At 43.2% G+C, this 19,460-nt stretch overlaps 1 protein-coding gene across 1 annotated transcript in view; it reads left to right on the top strand.

The window, feature by feature from the left end:
• The first annotated feature begins 382 nt into the window (after positions 1–382).
• Positions 383–19,460, top strand: part of snd1 (staphylococcal nuclease and tudor domain containing 1) — a 182,970-nt gene continuing 163,892 nt past the window's right edge. The window contains exons 1-9 of the mRNA XM_010887370.5: positions 383–655; positions 3,172–3,321; positions 4,324–4,444; positions 5,194–5,275; positions 10,212–10,372; positions 11,442–11,533; positions 12,247–12,405; positions 12,790–12,896; positions 14,268–14,358. Of these exons, the coding sequence (XP_010885672.3) occupies positions 578–655; positions 3,172–3,321; positions 4,324–4,444; positions 5,194–5,275; positions 10,212–10,372; positions 11,442–11,533; positions 12,247–12,405; positions 12,790–12,896; positions 14,268–14,358 (1,041 nt within the window). The 5' untranslated portion in view covers positions 383–577. The remainder of the gene's footprint in view (positions 656–3,171; positions 3,322–4,323; positions 4,445–5,193; positions 5,276–10,211; positions 10,373–11,441; positions 11,534–12,246; positions 12,406–12,789; positions 12,897–14,267; positions 14,359–19,460) is intronic.

Below are 19,460 nucleotides of genomic sequence, written 5' to 3'. Positions count from 1 at the left end.
GAACAGTATATTTATAGTAGAATTGGAAGTGTTGGATTTTTTGGGGGATTATTAAACCTTCCCCCTTAAAATTCTCTTCCCCAATCAGATTAAACTAATTTCAACCAATCAGAGAGCACCAATCACAGAGTGCTTTTGACCGCTCAGGATAGGCACATAATGCTCCCGTAACTCCCACTTTCTACCCGACACACCCATTTTTAGAGAGGCTCCAGGTCTGCAGTTACCTATACTTGTTTTTATTGGTAAACGGACTGAGTGAGTTGTCTTTATTTAACAACCATCTTCGTTAATACTACGCTGACGTGTCGAACCTCCTATGAACCGGAAGATATTATTTCAGTCTGCTGACGCGACCAAGGAATAGCCGGGAATAGCCTATCTGCTCCATTCATTTTCGATTTTGTACCCGGAAAAGTAACGGTTTGACGTGTATGCATGGTACCTTGTGTTTCCGGTACATCGTGTGTGTTCAGAAGTATTCAGCCTTTTTCTCTTGGCTTTCAATAGAACAGTCACTTCGGACACCTGGCTCCTTACCTGTTTCTTCCCAAACTGCGTATCTAACTTTGTGGACATGGCATCATCTGTTTCGGCACAAGCTCTGGCGAATCCAGCTCCAGTTGCTGCACTCCAGAGAGGAATAGTCAAGATGGTATGAACATATGGAAAGAGATTGTGGGTCTGTGAATAATGCTAACAGCTTGTGATGTTAGCCTGCTATTAGCAAGCTATCAATTTAATAACGTTAATACATATTTACCTACGAAATTCACATTCTGCGTAATTCAGCGTTGGCGGTTTCTTTTACACATTACTGTGCTGCCAAGCTAGTTAGCTAGTTAATGGCATCACACTCGATTGAGATGACACCATTCAAGCACAATACATGCCTCAAGGTGGTATTGATGTAGTTTTGTACAGTTTAAAAACAATGTTTAATAATAACCGTACTAGTACCGTTAAAAACATTGCAGTATCCAATTCAATCTTTTGAAACACATGCAACACAATAGAGTACTTCAGCAGCAGAGCTAACTAGCTGTTGTCCTAGGTGATAGAACGTGGTGTAAATGCACGTTAGAGTACAGTAGTCTACAACCAGTTGAATTTGCAACGAGAATACTAAGTTGTTGTTGTGACAACATGATACTAGTTAAACAGGTTGTTAGCTTGGTGGATCAAGGCTGAAGTTATGGTATTACTAACTAGCTGGTTGCTAGCCATGTTGCTAAACCAACTCCAGCTTGAAGTGTTCAAAGTTCATGTCCTGTAATGTGTGTGTTACTGTGTGTCGCGGTTCATCACTGATTGGATTTCATGTCTTGCATTGTTTTGATTACATTCCATAGTTCAGACACAATCCAAGTGGATAACTGTTATCATAGCAGGCTAGCCTATTAGCAAACTTGCTTCCTTCACTTTAGTGCCTTTGCATCATTCATCTCGGAACAACTGTCACCATTATCAAAATCAGAATTTGATTAGTATTTTATTATTTCCAAAGACTGTGGATTTAGTCAAAAGCATGGCGAGACTACCAAATGAACGCGTGGTACGTCTTGCGTTCATTTTACTGTACTTTAGCGTCAGAGCTGCAGATTGTTTGCATAGCCAAGTCTCTGCCGCTCTGATCGAAAGTGACCACGAGAAACTGACACGTATTCCTCAGCCCCCCTAAACTTCCTCCATGGTAGGAGCCAGGAGCAGTTATTTTACCAGCTGGTCAAATAATTTTATATTTGCAGGTTATTATAAATCTAAAGTTACCGCCTCTAAACGTTTTTACATGTCAATATGCAACCGGTTATAATTTCACGTTTCTCATTGCGCAAATTTGCCAATGGCTCTGATTCTTCTTCCTTTCCCTACTCTGAGCCGATATGGTAGTTATCAGCTTGTGTTTGAGTCGATATGTTATTTTCAAATTTAGTGAGGTTGTTTATACAAGTGATTGGAAATAGGTATACGCTAGCTTTAGTCGATCTGGCGACCAGCTATCATACAGCAAACAACTCAGAGCTCTCTGGAAAGCCAGTTTTCTACTATACAGTAATTACATAGATTGCCTGCCGCTGTCTTAATTTCCAGTGTATGTTTCCTCAGGAGAGAGCAAATGGGATTTCACATTGGGGGAAAAGAGACGTTGTGAGGCTGTACAGTAAAGATGTTTATTTTTAGAGTAGCCAATTTGTTGTGCCTTTGACTATGGTTGGACGGGGGAGCACTGGGAATAGTTGTGGGTGTTGTGAGGGAACTTCCCTGATGACTTGGTTCCTTGGGGTTTTCTTGTTTATTTAAGGCCTTAAACTCACTCCTGTGACACAGAACCCATAAGTAATCTGAGACAGTGATTGTCTTGTTAGTCGTGGAGATGTCAAATGATTAGTCAAACATACTGTAGTGATTGTCTGTCTTGTTTGTTCTTTAGGCAGTAGTAGTTACCCAGCTTTATTTGTTGCTGCTTTGTCAGTTTTTCTTTGCACTTGTATTTCTGGTATATACTGTTTCTTTTCCTGTGTGTGTGTGTTTATACATACACTAAAGACTGATGGCAGAACTATATACATACCAAAATAGTTCATACCAGCATACATACAGTTTGGTTAATAGCCTGACACTTTTGTCTTGGGTTCAAATACAAGGAGTGAATCACGTACATTTTGCATTCTGTCTTGTGATAGGGTGTTTGATGAAGTGCCCCTACATGTTATAGGTGAGATCTCTTACACACTTGGCTTCTGAAAGGGCCTAATTTACTTTCCTTGCCACATCCCGTGTACCTTAAGTTTTTCAGACAAATTCTAGATAGACTGGCGAAGAGTGGATAGAGAAATCAATGGATTAAGGTGAATGTATGTTTGTGAAGTTGGTGTGTGATGATCAGTATTGCTCGTCAAGCCTTTTCTGAACACAGCGCAAAACCACCACGAGGCTTGGTCACCACCACCACTACTGTTAGCGTGATGCTATAGGTTGTTACCATTACCCCGGCTGTACCACTGATACAACTCAGACGGTACCGCCAAATCCTCATCCGCCGTACTAGCACATTAACAGTCGACCATTAGCCTGCAGACACGCTGGAAAGGCTTCTGGCGGGCCCTGCAGAACTGCATATTATCCCTGGTGCCTGATGCTAGTGATGACTCTGACACCCTTCTCTTCCAGGTCCTGTCTGGCTGTGCGATCATTGTGCGGGGCCAGCCACGGGGCGGCCCGCCCCCCGAGCGTCAGATTAACCTGAGCAACATTCGTACCGGTGCGCTAGCCCGTCGTGCCCCCCAGAGTCAACCCGACCAAAAGGACACCCCAGATGAGGTGGGTTGAACCAGTTACTGACTCAAGCCTGGTGCCTGAATGTCCAAGAGCTGGGGTGGGCTACATGGACACGGTTCCTTCCATTTTTAGAGCAACCGCATTCTCATCGTGGCGAAATTGCTATATTGATGACCTCAACAGCATTGATAACCTTTATTTTGAAATCTGATTATAGACATCATACCCTACATAATATGCTAACTGGAGAGGAAAAAAAAAATCATGTTAGATGTACTTATGAAACGTAACCCTAATAAGACCACTGGTTTCCAAGGTTTTTAGCTACCTGTCTAAGAGAGTGTAGTAGCCTATATACTCTGAATTACTCAAGCTGTTGTATATACTCTTTAATATCCCTTAATAACCATGCTGTTGTGTATATGCTCTTTAATATCTCTTAATAACCATGATGTTGTGTATGTGGGACAATCCCAGTGCCGCTCACTAGACATCTTTTAGTAGACATCATTCGGACATAAAAACACATCAAGTACTTTAACACAATGTCAAAAGCAAGTGTTACTTAAAAAGATGTAAAGTAAATCTTACATTGGACCACTTTCTAGGTGGCCTATATTGTGCAGCCTGCCGTTGACTCTTCTGTGCGTGGTAGGTACAGTTAAGGGAATAGGCCTAGTCTAGTTATGAAAGTAAATACAAAGTACTTCCGAAACTGCTAAGCCAAACTTTTTTTCAGTGGGTTACAATGAACCCTGACCACCACTAGGGTGCCACAATTTTGATGGACCTTCTATATCGCAATTTAAATGATTATTCTATTAGCCTTGCAGCCTTAATGCAAGGTGTATTTAGGAGTGTTTCAAAGAGTGTAGGGTTTTCTTTGCTAGGTTTTGGTGTGAAGTTCTCAGAGTGGTTAGGTTGAACACGATTTGAGGTAATTGTTTGTGTTTTGCCCCAGTGGCAGGACACTGGATTGATCAGCAGGTCAAAATGTACTTTATTCACGTTCTGGGTAACTAGTTGGTATTGTTTTTCTCGCAGCCTTATGCCTTCCAGGCCAGAGAATTCCTGCGCAAAATGCTGATTGGGAAAGAGGTGTGCTTCACCGTGGAGGTCAAGACTGTTCTGGGCAGAGAGTATGGCATGGTGTACTTGGGCAGAGGTAGGTAGACCACCGTCATTTCCTTCCCTCCTCTGTGCTCTGTTCACATTGTCATTTACACACCACACACCACACACACACACACACACACACACACTGCGGAGATCCTGACGGTTCTGGGCCTTAAATCACTTCTGATATACATTCTGTGTTTTTATGCAATTTCTGGGAAGTTACAATGCTAGGATTGTGAAATATTGCTTCTTCATGTTAAAAAACTAACAAAAGTTACTTTGCAAAGATGCAAAGTATGTATAAATTGTAACATATATTTTACCTGGCCTTCCTTGCTCTGCAAAACTATTTGGACAAAACTATTTGGACAAACAGAAAAATATTGCTACCCTGAGTTTCAAGCCCCCAGTCTAGCCAAACACATTGCACACCCCTGATTTTGAACAATGCCTAAATAGCAAATCCTAATTATTTGTGAATGTGCATTCTAATTGGTTCAGATTTAAATCTACAGCAAAACCGGCACTTCCAAATACTCACTGATGAGTGATTAATAAAAAGAAGCCTAAGTGTGCACACAGATTCATTAACCCTGGTCTATCCAGAGATGTATGAGGTGGTACTCAGAAAAAGGAAATATGCCCATAATATGTAGCGAACCTTTAGCCTATACCCACCTATGTTTCCAATTGAAATCATTGGACTTGGGTTCCCTCCTTGAGTTGTCCCGCTGTTTATTTAAAAAAAAATTTTTTTAGTGTGTTTAAACATGCCCTTTCTATTTCTTTCTCTAGACACCACAGGCGAGAACATTGCAGAGTCTCTTGTGAAGGAGGGCCTCGCCAACGTCCGTAGGGAAGGAATCCGGGGGAACAAGTAAGACTGATTAGAAGTTCCTGTAATATCATAAGTAACCGAGTGCATCTGTCTTGATGGTGTTGATTCATTTACTAAGGCCAGAGGAGCATGTCTGATGGTTTCCATGGAAGCTGGATAACTGTCAATTTGTCACAGTGGAATTTGCTTTGTTCCATTTTTAGCCTTCTGAGAAAGGTTTAGCTTGGGGGAAGCTGTCATAAACGTGCATCTTTTTTCATCAGTTGTAAACACTGTGCGCCTGAGTGATGGGATGCTACATCTGGCTGTGTGATTGATGTCACAGTGCCACTATATAGCCTTCTTTTCCCCCCCCAATGTTCATTATCTCTGTGAGTTAATGTGGCCAGCTGGTGGCAGTGTTGGCCTGCTGCTTTATTCACACTTTTTAACAGCAGCAGCCACTGGAAAGACACACTGACTTCCAAACACAGAATCTCTATATGTTATGAGATCAGTGAGAGCATGGGCAGAGGCATCACCGTTTTCGAGTAGTCTATCTTCTTTGCACCCAACTTTTTGTTGATCCCTCCTGATGACTCTCTTGGATGATGGGTTCATGTAATCCTTCTTTATTGCTTAACCTGTTGAAAGTCCCAGCCACTTGCCTATTTTAAATAGTTTTAATTATGCTAAGTCGCTGGCCAGCTGTCTGTCCTGTGATGTGAATCGGCAAAAGTAATGAAGAAGCATCGCGCTTCTCAGATCAGACAGCGATCAAATCCCTGCCGATCAAATCTTGGAATTGAAGTAGTTTTAAAATGGAAGTGTGTCAAACTTTTAATGAAAATGTTTTGTTTTACAAAACAAAATCCTACTCATTCAACCTGTTCTCAGAAGGATGACGTAGACAATTTAACGTACATTTTAGGCAGGGGATTTCGTAAGACATATTACGTGCAGTAAAATAACGTTGGAGTCGGAATTGAGAAAAAAGAAAAGCAGTAACCATGGTTCGAAACGGCGACCTTCTGCATCCTAGACAGGCACGCTACACACTGGTCCAGTGAGGAATCTGTAATCAGTTTTGGCGAGTGGTGCTGTCACAACATAAATGTTTCAAGCAATTTTCTTTGTAATCCTAACCCAAACCATAACCCTAACCTTAAACCCAGTGCTGTGATGCCTAACCTTAACCCAAACCCTAACCTGAACCCCAGAGCTGAGAGACGTAACCCTAACCAAACCTTAACCTAACCTTTTTAGTTTCCTAACCTTAGCCCAAACCTTAACCCCGGTGCTGTCCTTGCTATTGCTGTTACTCATCCTAAATCCTCATGTCTAGTGTGAGGCCGTGGGTAAGGCGACTGCCTTCTCATCCAAACGTCGCCGGTTCGAAACACAGGTCAAACGTTTTGTTAAAACAATCGTCTATCATAGCATTCGTAAATATCATACGTTTGTCTGGCGTTCGTATGTTATTTTACATTTTTAATAGCTCTCATAACATTTGATACGTTGTAATAGCGTTCGTAAGATATGTTATGTTTTAATAATTTCGTAATGTATCATACGTTTTGGTGGCGCATTGTAATGTAACCTAAGGTAACGTCACATATCATGCAACATCGGGTGCCATGGATTTTCGTAAAATAGTCTACGTAGGTTCCTGAGACCAGGTTGACTCATTACCCCGTACGCTTCAATACGTCTCTTCTTTTGAGGAGAGGCTTTTGAACAGGACACCTGGCACACACATGGGTGGTGGTCAGGTTCCAAAACCAACGCAACAAACTCACCCAGTGCAAAGCCAACCCCCAGACACCATCAAACCAATACACTAAAGCTTACACTTATCTCACAGGCATACATATCGATCAGTAGTGGCTGCGTCTTGTAACATGAAGCTGTATTATCTGGTTAAAACTCTGATTGAACTCCCCCTACAGGGCATGACTTTGTACTATAGGAACTCTGTTGTTAAAACCTGTGTTTTTCTGTTTTACCGGGTGTATAACTAAATTGCCTGCCGGCATATTTTCTACCTAACGACCCGTTTTGAGAGCATTCCATGCAATGACTCGGAACATGCGCTAGTGTAATTGCCTCTACGCAGGGTCTCGTTTGACCCAAATGGGCTGGATATTGCAGTGGGCGGGTTTCGAGACGAGCAGAAACGGTGCCACAGCCCCGTCTTCATTAGCCCGGCGATTACTCTCCATGATCACCCCAATCGGAGGGCATTGATTTGAAACGGTGTGGGTGAGCACATGTTCCAAACCAGCCCGGCCGTGGTGCCCAAACTACGCCAGGAGCTAATTAACAGAAGGCCTGGGCCGCGTGCCCACCATCCTCTTTCCACTGCTACGCCAAGCGGCCGAGACACACACACACACACCTCGACACACACACTCCTCTTCAAACACTTTCTGTTCCTTATGAGGGTCCAACCATGGGACCCACTGGCTGAGGCTTTTGGCAGGCTCCTTCAGAACGGTATGAAAGTAGGCTAACTCTGGCTGTGGCTGTTTAATTATTGAGGGAGGGAAGCGGGGTGTTTTGGCGGTTTATGTAACCACGCCGACCTCGGGTTAGGGAATACAAATGAGCGTGGTTTACTATGCTACTTTAAATCCCGTGCTGAGGTTCATAATTCTTTGCGCATTTTTTAGCTTCAAAATGTTTTCGGGCTGAGTTCCGTCCTTAATCGCTTGGTCATGTGTGAGCCATAGTGGTATTAATGGACTTGGCGAAAAACATTCCACTTCTTCACCTGGTAATCCATGTCTTTTTATGCAAAATCTATATTTTATTGTCAGTTAGTATGCACAAATGGCCCATAAAGACACAGGACAGCAATACTGCAAGAGTAAATATGTACTCCCTAAACTGTTTGCACTTCCTGTTTTGCCTTTGTTTCGGTCTTTATTTCTACCATACCTTCATTAATTTACCTGTGCACCTTTAGTGGATAATGTTGGCAAAATAAATTATTTGATACTACTTTTCACAGGGCAACACGTAGGCTACATAGGTTTCTGTTCGTTGCTTGTCAGTCTACTGAGAGACTTGGTATGTTTTGCTTTGTCTTGGCTGCCCTCAGTATGTTCCAAGTAGCACCATATTTCCTAAAAAAAACTATTTTGCTGCCAAATCAAAATGTGCTATTGACCTTCTTTAGGCTTCTCTGGTCTGGTTTAAATTTAAACTCTGGTTTTTCCTTGGATCAGTCAAAGAAACATTGGGGGGATGGTGTCCTGGGGTTGTTGGAAGCCAATACAATGCTCCAATTAGGAACGCACTGTTTCAGAACACACCTCGACACGGTGTGTCTTAATGGAGTACCTTGTGCTCTGCGCCTCAATACTTATTTTAAAACCTAGCACCCAGAATCCCTTTCTGACGGCGTCAGTGTGTAAAGGCTCAATTTATACAGCTCCTCCTCTGTTTTTCATATCAGTTTTTGGCAAGCCTCACTTTGCGCTCTTCATAAAAAAGACTTGATAAAACTCTTTGTGACGACAGCACAATGAAGAAAAGAAACTGTCGAATCAAACGCTGATGGTATTTTGAGATAACAGCCACCGTTTTTTTTTGTTTTGAACTCGTGTGGAATTAACCGGGACATGTTGCCCGCCTTGTATATTTTGAAGGAGTTGTGGTTCGGCATGTTGTTTTCAAAGGGGCCTGTGATCTTTCTTTGAAATTCAGTCTGGCAATCTGGTTATCTGCTGGCCGGACTCCGACACAGTAGCCATGTCCCACGCAGGAAGACCTAACCTACAGCTATCATAAGTGGACAGGAGAGTCCGTTTTGAACATTTCAAATTATTTTCTGTTATATAAGGTTGCATGGTCTTGCATACCCTGGTCCCTGATATGTTTATGTCCGTCCAACTCTGATTGTTTCTTGCGAAGTCGAACAGAACTGGGACCCGATCAACTTTTAATGTTCTGTTAATAACTGTTAAGAAGGCGAGTTTGACAGCCCATGCTGATGCAATTGAGACCAGGGTGTTGTACTTCGTACTTGGCCTTCTACCAGGTGTAAGGAAAGATGGTGTTGGCTTTAGGCAAATTAATGTCAAACGAAACCGGAACTCGCTTGTTCCTCCTGATTAACTAAGTGATGTTTCTGTGTACCAAAGTGTAGTTGGCCCCTACCAAACACTTGACATCGGCCAAGCTTCTGGCACCACAATATAAAGCTGATCAGTATAGACACATTTATGTGATAAAAATGAACAGTACAATATATAAATAATAAGTAACTGTGACAATATCTATCTTCTGCTGCTGTTGAAAAATAATATAATTTGTGGGTCTAATATATAAAAATGTGTTGGGTGGATAAATAATATAATTTGTGGGTCTAATATATAAAAATGTGTTGGGTGGATAAATAATATACTTTGTGTGTCTAATATATAAAAATGTGTTGGGTGGATAAATAATATACTTTGTGTGTCTAATATATAAAAAAAAAAAAATATGTGTTGGGTGGATGTCAATACTTTTTGGTTTATTGTCCTAGCTTTTCCCTAGAAACTGGTTGGATTGAATTTGTGGATCAAAGTTGGAACAATCATTCTTTTTGAAAATAGTGTATAAGAAAGCATTGAAAAAACATCCACCTGCATCCACCCAGCCATCTTACCACAGCTGTATCTCCACCCAGCCATCTTACCACAACTGTATCTCCACCCAGCCATCTTACCACAACTGTATCTCCACCCAGCCATCTTACCACAACTGTATCTCCACCCAGCCATCTTACCACAACTGTATCTCCACCCATCTTATTGCAGCTTGTTTGTTTATTACTACTGAACAGTAACCAGTTAGTTCACTGACTCGCACATTGTTGTCTGTGAGAGGCTGCCACCAGGCTGGCCAAACACTTAACAGTGTAATGAACTGGAGCTGTGCCTGGAGAGTAAGCTTCTAAAACCTCATGCTCACCCTGTGCCGTCTTCTCTGCTTCCCATGTGCGTAGTCCAGACCAGGTCAGACTGTGCGACCTGGAGGACCAGGCCAAGGCTTCCAAGAAGGGCATGTGGGCAGAGGGCGGCGCCACCAACACCGTGCGTGACCTCAAGTACAGCATCGATAACCCCCGTAACTTTGTCGACTCCCTGCACCAGAAACCCGTCAATGGTATGACACACACACACACACACGTGCGCGCAGTCTCACTCTTCAGTTACTGGTCCTTATTAAAGGCCCATGTGTGCCCATAACAAAACAGCTGCATGAACCACCGATTTGGCTTGTGTTGTTGGCTCCCTCCGATGCCTTTATATCCATGTCTGTCACGTAACGGCTCGCTGTATCACACCTCACTGGCTCCTGTGAGTTTCACCCCTTAATGCCTTTCCCCATTCTGTCCAATCCGTCGGGGCCAACGGCGCCACAACAAGCTCATTTCGCTCCCTTTAATTGAATGGAGAAATGGTTTGCAGGGCTTTTTACCATTCAGCTAGACAGCTCGGTTTGTTTCGAAATGGGCAGTAGCAATCCTGCTGAAACACTTTAAATGTGCCCTCCATTGAGTTCTGGCGGACTGTAATCGCAATACCAATTCCACCTGTCTGGATTATTGCTGAGCCCCTCGTCCGTCTGCATTCATTCAGCAGTGAACACCCAAAAACACAATTTACAGCTCAAATACTGTTTGTGTTGCTGGCTTTTGCATCGAAAGAGTCATAGAGGTCGCGGTGACGACAAAAGCCCAAACAGAGTAGAGATTATCCTAGAGCAGGCAGTAAAGAGGTGAGGGTCATCCTGTAGACTATTGGACCAGGCAGTAAAGAGGTGACGGTCATCCTGTAGACTATTGGACCAGGCAGTAAAGAGGTGAGGGTCATCCTGTAGACTATTGGACCAGACAGTATTCATGTTTTTACATATTTATAATAAACAATTGTAAACTTTTATTTTTGCAATATTATCACCAATGCCAAAATGGACCCATTATAAAAAAAAACAAGGAACTGCGATACTGTATTAATGTTATTCTTTGCCTCCCTCACAATTGAACAAAGTCTATGTTATACTTGTAGAAACCTATTAAACGGAACTGATCGCTGGGGCTGTTTTGACCACTACACCAGACTCTGAGCACACTTGATGATTTTCTTTCCCCGTATGATGTCTCCTCGTGTTGTCAGGGGGTTTGGAGTGTTGACGCTGCTTTTGTGACCCCTTGGTCTCTCTGTCTCCTCAGCCGTCATTGAGCATGTGCGGGATGGCAGCATGGTCCGTGCCCTGCTACTGCCCGACTGCTACCTGGTGACCGTTATGCTGTCTGGGATAAAGGTGAGTCACTCCGGCCGTACCAGGGCCGTTTGGTCTGGATGAGTGCTTGGTTAAATCTACAGTACATATTCTTTATAGTCCGGAGCACACATTAATACTGATTTCAATGGAGAATATCCTTGTACAGTCCTCCTGGGGATAGCTGGGCTAATCTTATTGTTTTATTATCAGGGGATGTACCAATCACTTTCTGACTTAAAAGGTGTTTGAGGTGTGAGATGGAAGCGATATTAGGGGTTTTTCATTTTTCTTGTCTTATTACTCTCCTATATCACCATCCATCTTTTTCGAGGACCCCAAGGTTTACAAATGGCCCCGTGCAGATAACAAATCTTTCCCATCTCACATTTATTTTTATTGCAGGCGTTTGAAGCAGTTTTTCCACTCGGCTTCATGTTTTACTGCCCAATCTCCAAGCTCTGCTCATTCCCTCATATCTATGTATTTACTGTATGGTATATGTTATATAAACGTGTCGCCGGTTGCCTGGATGTTTAACACTCATCTTTGAGTCTTACGGGCATTATTTTGTGTCCTTCCTCTTGGTCCCATTTGGCTCGGTTTATATTGTGGCACTAATCAAGCCAGAGTCATGCGTTTTGATTCTCACTGTGGTGAAATACAGTAAAAATAAAACCACACGCTGCTCTCCAAGTTGCCTCGGGCGAAGTGGTGTGATCAGTGTAATTAATTCCCTGATCCCCTCTCCTCAGTGCCCGACCTTTAAACGTGAGATGGACGGCACCGAGACGCCGGAGCCCTTTGCCGCGGAGGCCAAGTTCTTCACAGAGTCGCGTCTGTTACAAAGGGATGTGCAGATCATCCTTGAGAGCTGCCCCAACCAAGTCATCCTAGGCACCATTCTTCACCCGGTGAGACTGTTAGCCTGTGGTCATTGTGCTCTCACCACGGATCACCATCATTTCCTTTTAAACTTGGAAAATTCTTTGTGGACAACAAGATGGTTTGTTTGGTTTTTTTTAAACCGAAGGCTTTACCATTAGAATGCTATTTTGTGGGTCCAATAACAAATGATGGGATAAATAATAATATTAAGAAATAGTCATTTCTGTATAACTGCACTGTATTCACGTAATATGTACAAATGTTCAACGAGATTACATACCTGTACTCCCATCTTTGTTCATATGAGACTCCCATTTAAAATTTTTTCTCCTGCGACTCTTTGGATGGGGTATTTGCATATCTCAAGGATTGTGCTTTTATTCTGTTTGTGGTTCTCCTTTCTCCCCTAGAACGGGAACATCACAGAGCTCCTGCTGAAGGAAGGGTTTGCCCGCTGTGTGGACTGGTCCATGGCTGTCTACACACAGGGAGCAGAGAAACTCAGAGCCGCCGAAAAGTCAGTCCCTTCTGCAAGCCTTCACCGCCCGTCACACGGTCACAGCACACGGTCACAGCACCCAGTCTGTCATTGACCGCATCCGGCGTTATTCTCAGCCGACCAATATCTTTCTTAACCCAACCAATTAGGGCCAGCGGCTACTTTCAAAATGAGTTGTTTGCTTCTAACTCGTAGTGACTTTGTTGGATTGGTGAAAGCGATTACATTGAACACCTCGTCGTACAAGCGGTTATTAGGTAAAATATCCAGCCACTCACGTACATACAGGTCAATGAGTTCTGGAAGGAAGGCATTTGAGATGTAATTGAACAGGCGTAAATAAGGTTTCTAATTTGTTTGGAATCTAGCAGAGAATGGTGGTAAATCTGAGCCATTTTCTAACAGAAGTATAATTCTGTGGCCAACGGAAATGCCAGTAATTATAATTAATAAAGACACTTTTTGTAGGGTTTGATGAATGTTAAAGTAGAAATTAACTTTATCAGCCTTCCTAAACCTTGAATACACTAAATGCGTTTGCATTTCCGTGCGCACACGTTTCTGCAACAACAGGGGATCTAATTAAGATATGTTATCTTAATAGAAGTCCTGCATTCAGACTAAATTGCTCAGTTTTTGCCTTTCGTGACTGTTTGTCCTGGAGTCTGTCAATTTGATAGATTGTTTCATATTTTATGGCAAAATATAATGTATTAATGAGTTTCACAAGTTTTCACTGTTGTTGGGATTTTTTGGAGACATTTCTACTAATTGCCTCTTCAATAAAGTTTCGACCTGTTCGCTAATTGCAGCTGTTTCAGGTCAATATCCGACCCTTATTAGGAGAGAATGAAAACCAGGAGTGTTTCGGCTCTCCAGCCCTGGTCTAAAGTCCAAGCTGTTGAAGGGCAATATCATTTTGACTAAATGTCAGTCTGCTTCAGCAATGTTATTGTATTTCCATGCCCCTATAGTGTAGTTCAGAGGAAACAATCGTTAGCCCTGTTCAAAGTTGTTCAGCCACTTTCTGGACATCAATAAGACTGCATTGTCTGCAGGCTGTTGATAACCATGGCAATGAAGTAGTGCTGAGGTAACCCATGACCTCCAGATAGGATGTGCTTATGAAAACGATGTATATATTTCTTTGGAATCCCTACATTTCTATTGATTTCATTTGTCTTTAAGAAGAATCACATGAAAGGATGTTTCTATATATTTGCATGTTTACCAAGACGGTGTAAGGAAGTTTTCCCCTTCTCATTTGCTCCCGTACCAATTCCAGCAGTGTCACAAGGTCTTTAGGGGCTGTCCTTCTGTCGTTTCCTTATCTTTCTTTCCTCTCGGTGAACATCTCTCTTTTAATTAAAGTCTCCATTCATTTGTTAGGTCTGCAAAAGAGCGAAAGGTCCGTATCTGGAAGGATTACGTGGCTCCCACGGCCAACCTGGACCAGAAGGACAGGCAGTTCGTAGCCAAGGTAACGTCAACCATATCCGAACACTACCCATGACTACCAGTAGGGTTCTGAATGTCACCCCATTCCAATTAAAACATGCCCATCCGCTCTGCCCTAGTTCACTCACCTTCATGTCTTGAAAATGTCTGGGCAGGTCAGTAAGAACCGGTGGCATCTAGTTTTCTTGTCTCTTCGAAACTGCCGGTGGTTGAGGGTGGTTGGATAAGGAGGAACTTTCTGGAATGGAAGGATCCATAAGCCTTAATTTTGCTTTAGTTGTTTATTTGGAATTTCCCTGTCTTCCTCCGTGGCTCTGTTTCCTGAAGTATTTCCAAGACAAGACAATTTATTGTAATATTTGTGTCATAGCACTGCAGCAAAAGCTGGAGCTCTTCTTAAGCTATGACAATAGACATGAACCCAAGAATTAGATTATTGTGAATGGACTGACGTAGTTTAATTTAGACATTTAAATACAGTTTCCCTAATCTTGTTTACATGGATATGTCCGTGTACCTTGCAGTCATTCAGAGGACCACTTTTTGCAATCGCTTGTTTGACAAAATGTACGAACATAACAGTCTTGCCACAGTGATTATAATTCTTATTCTCTAAGAGCTATTAATATGATTGGGCTTGTACTGTATGTTAATTACTATCCTATATCTTTTCTATTCTTATATTAGGGTGGATAACTTAAAAAATGTGTTAATTATTTAAGCCAGTTCTGCCATCTGTTTCTGTTGTAGCTGGTTTAGAGTTGGTCCCAGGTAAGATGGCTGGCATGCTTCTCCATTCTGATGTATTGGGACTCTGACATCAGCCTATGAGGAGAGGTCTGGATAGTGGAAACTTGGGGCTGGTCTATTTTCTGTGTGCGCCAATCCCTTGATTCTAGCCACAACAGTCTCTAAACTGAAAAGCCATGTAAATTATGTAAAATAAGGCATTTGTTTCACACAGTGTAAGAAAGACCCTTAGTGTTTTATTCTTCACTGGTATTTATTTTACTTTGTAACCCAACAAAATGTGAAGTTAGAGAGGCGACAAATTCATATTTAATCCGCTGTAGATCCCACACAAAGAAGCACTCTTTAATTCCGTACAGTAGTAGAGTTTTTAAACTGCTTTCATTCCATTAATTTTATTATCCTTTTGCTGAACTTTTAAGACCTTGAAATATTCATGGTAGCCTTTGGTTATATAAAAGGTGTTGCTGTTGCAGCAATCTGCTTACAGAATGAGTTTGCGAAAATCTGCACACACAAAAAATATCCTAGCTAGCAAAGATAGTGTGTTTTTCCCATGAGTCAGAGAGAAGACTCTTGCTGAAAAAAGTATAAAACATTTATACATCGGCTTTGGTGCCCTCAGATCTCCTCGAGCCTAGGGAGTGAAGGTGGGTATAGAATGGAGGAATAGGAGCGTGAGATAGCAAGAGGAAGTGGGTAGAGAGGGAGAGGAGAAAGGGGAGGAGGATAGGGGGGAAGGGAGGAAGGAGAGATGGGGAGAAAGATGAGGGAGGAAGGAGAGATGGGGAGAAAGATGAGGGAGGGAGGTGTTGGTATGTGACGAAAGGAGTAGAGAGGAGAGAGTAGAGAGAATTGGAAAATGGCAGAGGCTGGAATATATGGTTTCCTTCCTGTTTGTTCCAGCAGACATCCAGGCAGGTGGCCTTCCCCTCTAGCCTGATGAGCCTTTGTGTTTCCCAGCATGGTTCCCCACCTTTGCTTCCTCTCCCAGAGCTCCAGTAGTCAGAACAGCATCGTGGCCCAGTGCCGCAAGGCAGCACCGCATTAGCAAGTTGGTTTTGGGATTAGTAAATGACTAGGTTGCCTTTTTGAGGCTAGCCGCCAGCGGCGCTTCCACGTTTGCGGTGGAATTTCACTAGCTTTCTCAAACGGTTTCTTCTTAGGCAACCCCCAGTTATTAGGCTGGGGTAGATTACTATTATTAGATGTTGTTGGCACCTCCCAGATTTATCACTTGCCAATTAGAGCCTTTCATATAAGTGCCTTAATTTGTCATTGGCTAATATTTTTCTTATTTGCCTCAGGACCACTTGTCAAATTTCTGGCCATAATCTCTTCCCAGTCCTTCTCCCCTCATCCTTCCTACCTTGTTTTTTTTCTGGGAAGTCGTGGATGAAGTTCATTGAGAGTGCAACCCGGTCCCTAGAGTCTCTCCTGCTGACTCATCCCCCCCCCCCCTGCCCGTCTCTTGTCACTGCTAAGATTGGTAGGCAGATGTGGGCCTCTTCCCAGTTGACAGAAAGAGCCTCTTCTCCCTTGTGACCATCTGACTGACCTGCAAGTGGAGTGTGATGGATGAGTAATGTGGTGGAAAACCTGTCGCTATCATAGGCCTGTCACAGAGGGACAGAGGACTGCGTGCTGCGTCTCAATAGTTTTCCACATCAGTGTAGACACTTGGTGTTGAAATGCACTTCAACCGAAGGGACACCACTGAGAATAGAAGTCGCTTATTCTGCTTTTATTTACTCGAGCCAACCTGCACATTGATTTGACCAACCAATGGGAGTAAATGGCTCCCGTGACATTGTCAAGTAGGGATGTCTTCACACCTAATGATGGTACTTGGTGTGATATGTGAGAGAGGACAGCTCTAGGAGGTAATAAAATCAAATAATGGTGCAGGACTGTAGTTGTTTTCAGACCTGTATGTCAGACCTGTAAGTTATTTGGGCGACGACATCAAATCACCACCAGTCGTTTTAAATTGAGCTGACTGATGCATTTATGTGCTGGTATTTAAAGTGTGATTGACAGCATATTAAGAACGGTGATTCGAACATGTTCACTTACTCAGCCAAGAATAATTTGATGCCCCTTTTTCACATTACGTCATCACATCACAAACAATTACATAGGTGCACTCATGTCCACGTTTTCCTACTTTTGTAGAATGTTCTGGAATGACGCAGCGCAGGTTATTTGTAAGACCTCCGTAGCAGTGTAGAGCTGGAGAGGGAAAACGCAGGTAGGCCAAATAATAAGCAGTGCTCTGAATGAAACATGTCAGCCTTGAATCATACGCGTACCGATGTGCTGTAACCAAAGTAAAAACAAAAGCAAGGTTGCAGACCCCAAAAAAGCTCATTGCATATAAAGTATCCCATAGAAAAGGAGTTCTCCCTCTTGCAAAACAGGCTTTGTGTATTGTCAAAACATTGGGCCATTTGGGATTAGGTGCTTGCTTGTTTAGTCGTGTTGACATTCTTATAATTATTTTGCCAATTTTGTCCAAAATGCTGAGTCATTTAAACTGGAACAATACATGGCAGACTGTAAATAATGGACTGGTGCTTTGATATGACCGCCTTATAATAACTTATGAGTGCCATGAAATATATTGATGATTTATATGAATCAATTTGATATTTTTGACATTATGGTGGTTTGCTTCATAGTTGAGGTGCTGTCAGTTCCACTGTTTGTCATTTCAACTGTGTCTGACGTGTTAGTATTTTCCACCAGGTGGCAGCACCTGTCTATCGCCCCAGCCTGTGCTTAGTGAGTCATGCAGCCCAGACAGCCTTGTCTTGCTTTTTCTCCTTCTCTATTTCTTTTTGTCTTTTTTTTCTCTATCCTATCTGTTTTTCCTCCCAGTCTATATCTGCTCGCCAGACATTTACTGTATCTCCTCTAAAATTTATTATTATTATTTTTTTTTGTAAAACAGAATGCAGGCTCCCTTTCTTAGTGCCAGATCTAGAGAACTGACCTTGTTACAGTGTTTTGAGGAGTGTGTAGGTTGGCGCAGTGGAGATTTGAGTTTGAGAGAACTGAGAGATGGGTAGTGTAGAGGTTTGAGTCCCCCACGCGGGGACTATGGGACTAAAGGTGTTACGCGTTCCTCCCACTTCTCTCTTTACCATGCTGTCTCTGCGTGGCTGCCTGTCTCTGCGTGGCTGCCTGTCTCTGCGTGGCTGCCTGTCTCTGCGTGGCTGCCTGTCTCTGCGTGGCTGCCTGTCTCTGCGTGGCTGCCTGTCTCTGCGTGGCTGCCTGTCTCTGCGTGGCTGCCTGTCTCTGCGTGGCTGCCTGTCTCTGCGTGGCTGCCTGTCTCTGCGTGGCTGCCTGTCTCTGCGTGGCTGCCTGTCTCTGCGTGGCTGCCTGTCTCTGTTCTTAGATTGGGCCTATGTTGTGGATGTGGGCTGGCTAATTTCTCCTTCTGTCCTGGACAGAAAACCAATGTCAGATGGTATTGCGGGTGTGAGGCTCGATAGCTCCCTATCTATCAATGTCTTCTCTTCCTGTTCTCGCTCTCACCCAGGCCGTCGTTGGCCTAACTGAGCATGTCAGATCTCTGTAGAGGGAGCCATTTGTGTGTTTAGCTTTCCTCAAATACTCAAGTAGCTCTGAGTGCTGTTTTCCGTAGCCTTCCACACAAACCCGACCCCACACGCGCCCCGTATCCATTCTGTAGAGTGATTCCCTCTCTTCTCTAAAACAATAGAAGATATTGCCTTAACTTGTTCAGTTTTCCCCAGCTTGATGTAGAGCCAATGTTTGTGTATGTCCCAGGTTTTTCTTTGTTTTGGCAGCCCACTTCTCTCCTTGGCTCCAGTCAGTTTGAGTGATGACGAGGGCCATAGAGGCCTGTTGGGGGTTAGAGCCTAGTCCAAGTGAGTTTGGCCGATCGATCTATCAGGCTTCAGAGGCGCCTTCGTTTGGACGCTCCGTCAAAGCCCCCCCGCCGCACACCCCCTTCCATCGCTGTGTCTTTATTGCCAATCTGGTTCCCTTTGCTTTACAGAGAAAATGGGAAGTGTTGGGAAAATAAAGGTGAGAGATGTCAGGAACATTTCCGCTGGACTGGGATCAGTCCCGGCACTTTTCTGAAACAGTCTCGCCCCTGTGTTTTGTCCGCTCCATGTGGGCAATTCCCAGTGTTGTGTGTTAGAAGCTGGAATTGTGGCACAAACGCTTTGGCACGGAATGTCTGTTAATTGTTTGTTGCCACAGTTCGAGAAGGTGTAGTTGTTAGCAAACAATGTCCTCTAGCAGTGTGTCCTCTAGCAGTGTGTCCTCTAGCAGTGTGTCCTCTAGCAGTGTGTCCTCTAGCAGTGTGTCCTCTAGCAGTGTGTCCTGTGGAGGTAGGAT

The sequence above is a fragment of the Esox lucius genome, chromosome 23, assembly GCF_011004845.1.
Source record: "Esox lucius isolate fEsoLuc1 chromosome 23, fEsoLuc1.pri, whole genome shotgun sequence".
In the NCBI taxonomy this organism is placed as follows: Eukaryota; Metazoa; Chordata; class Actinopteri; order Esociformes; family Esocidae; genus Esox; species Esox lucius.
Note: the sequence above shows the minus strand (reverse complement) of the source record. Positions and strands in the feature narration are given on the sequence as shown.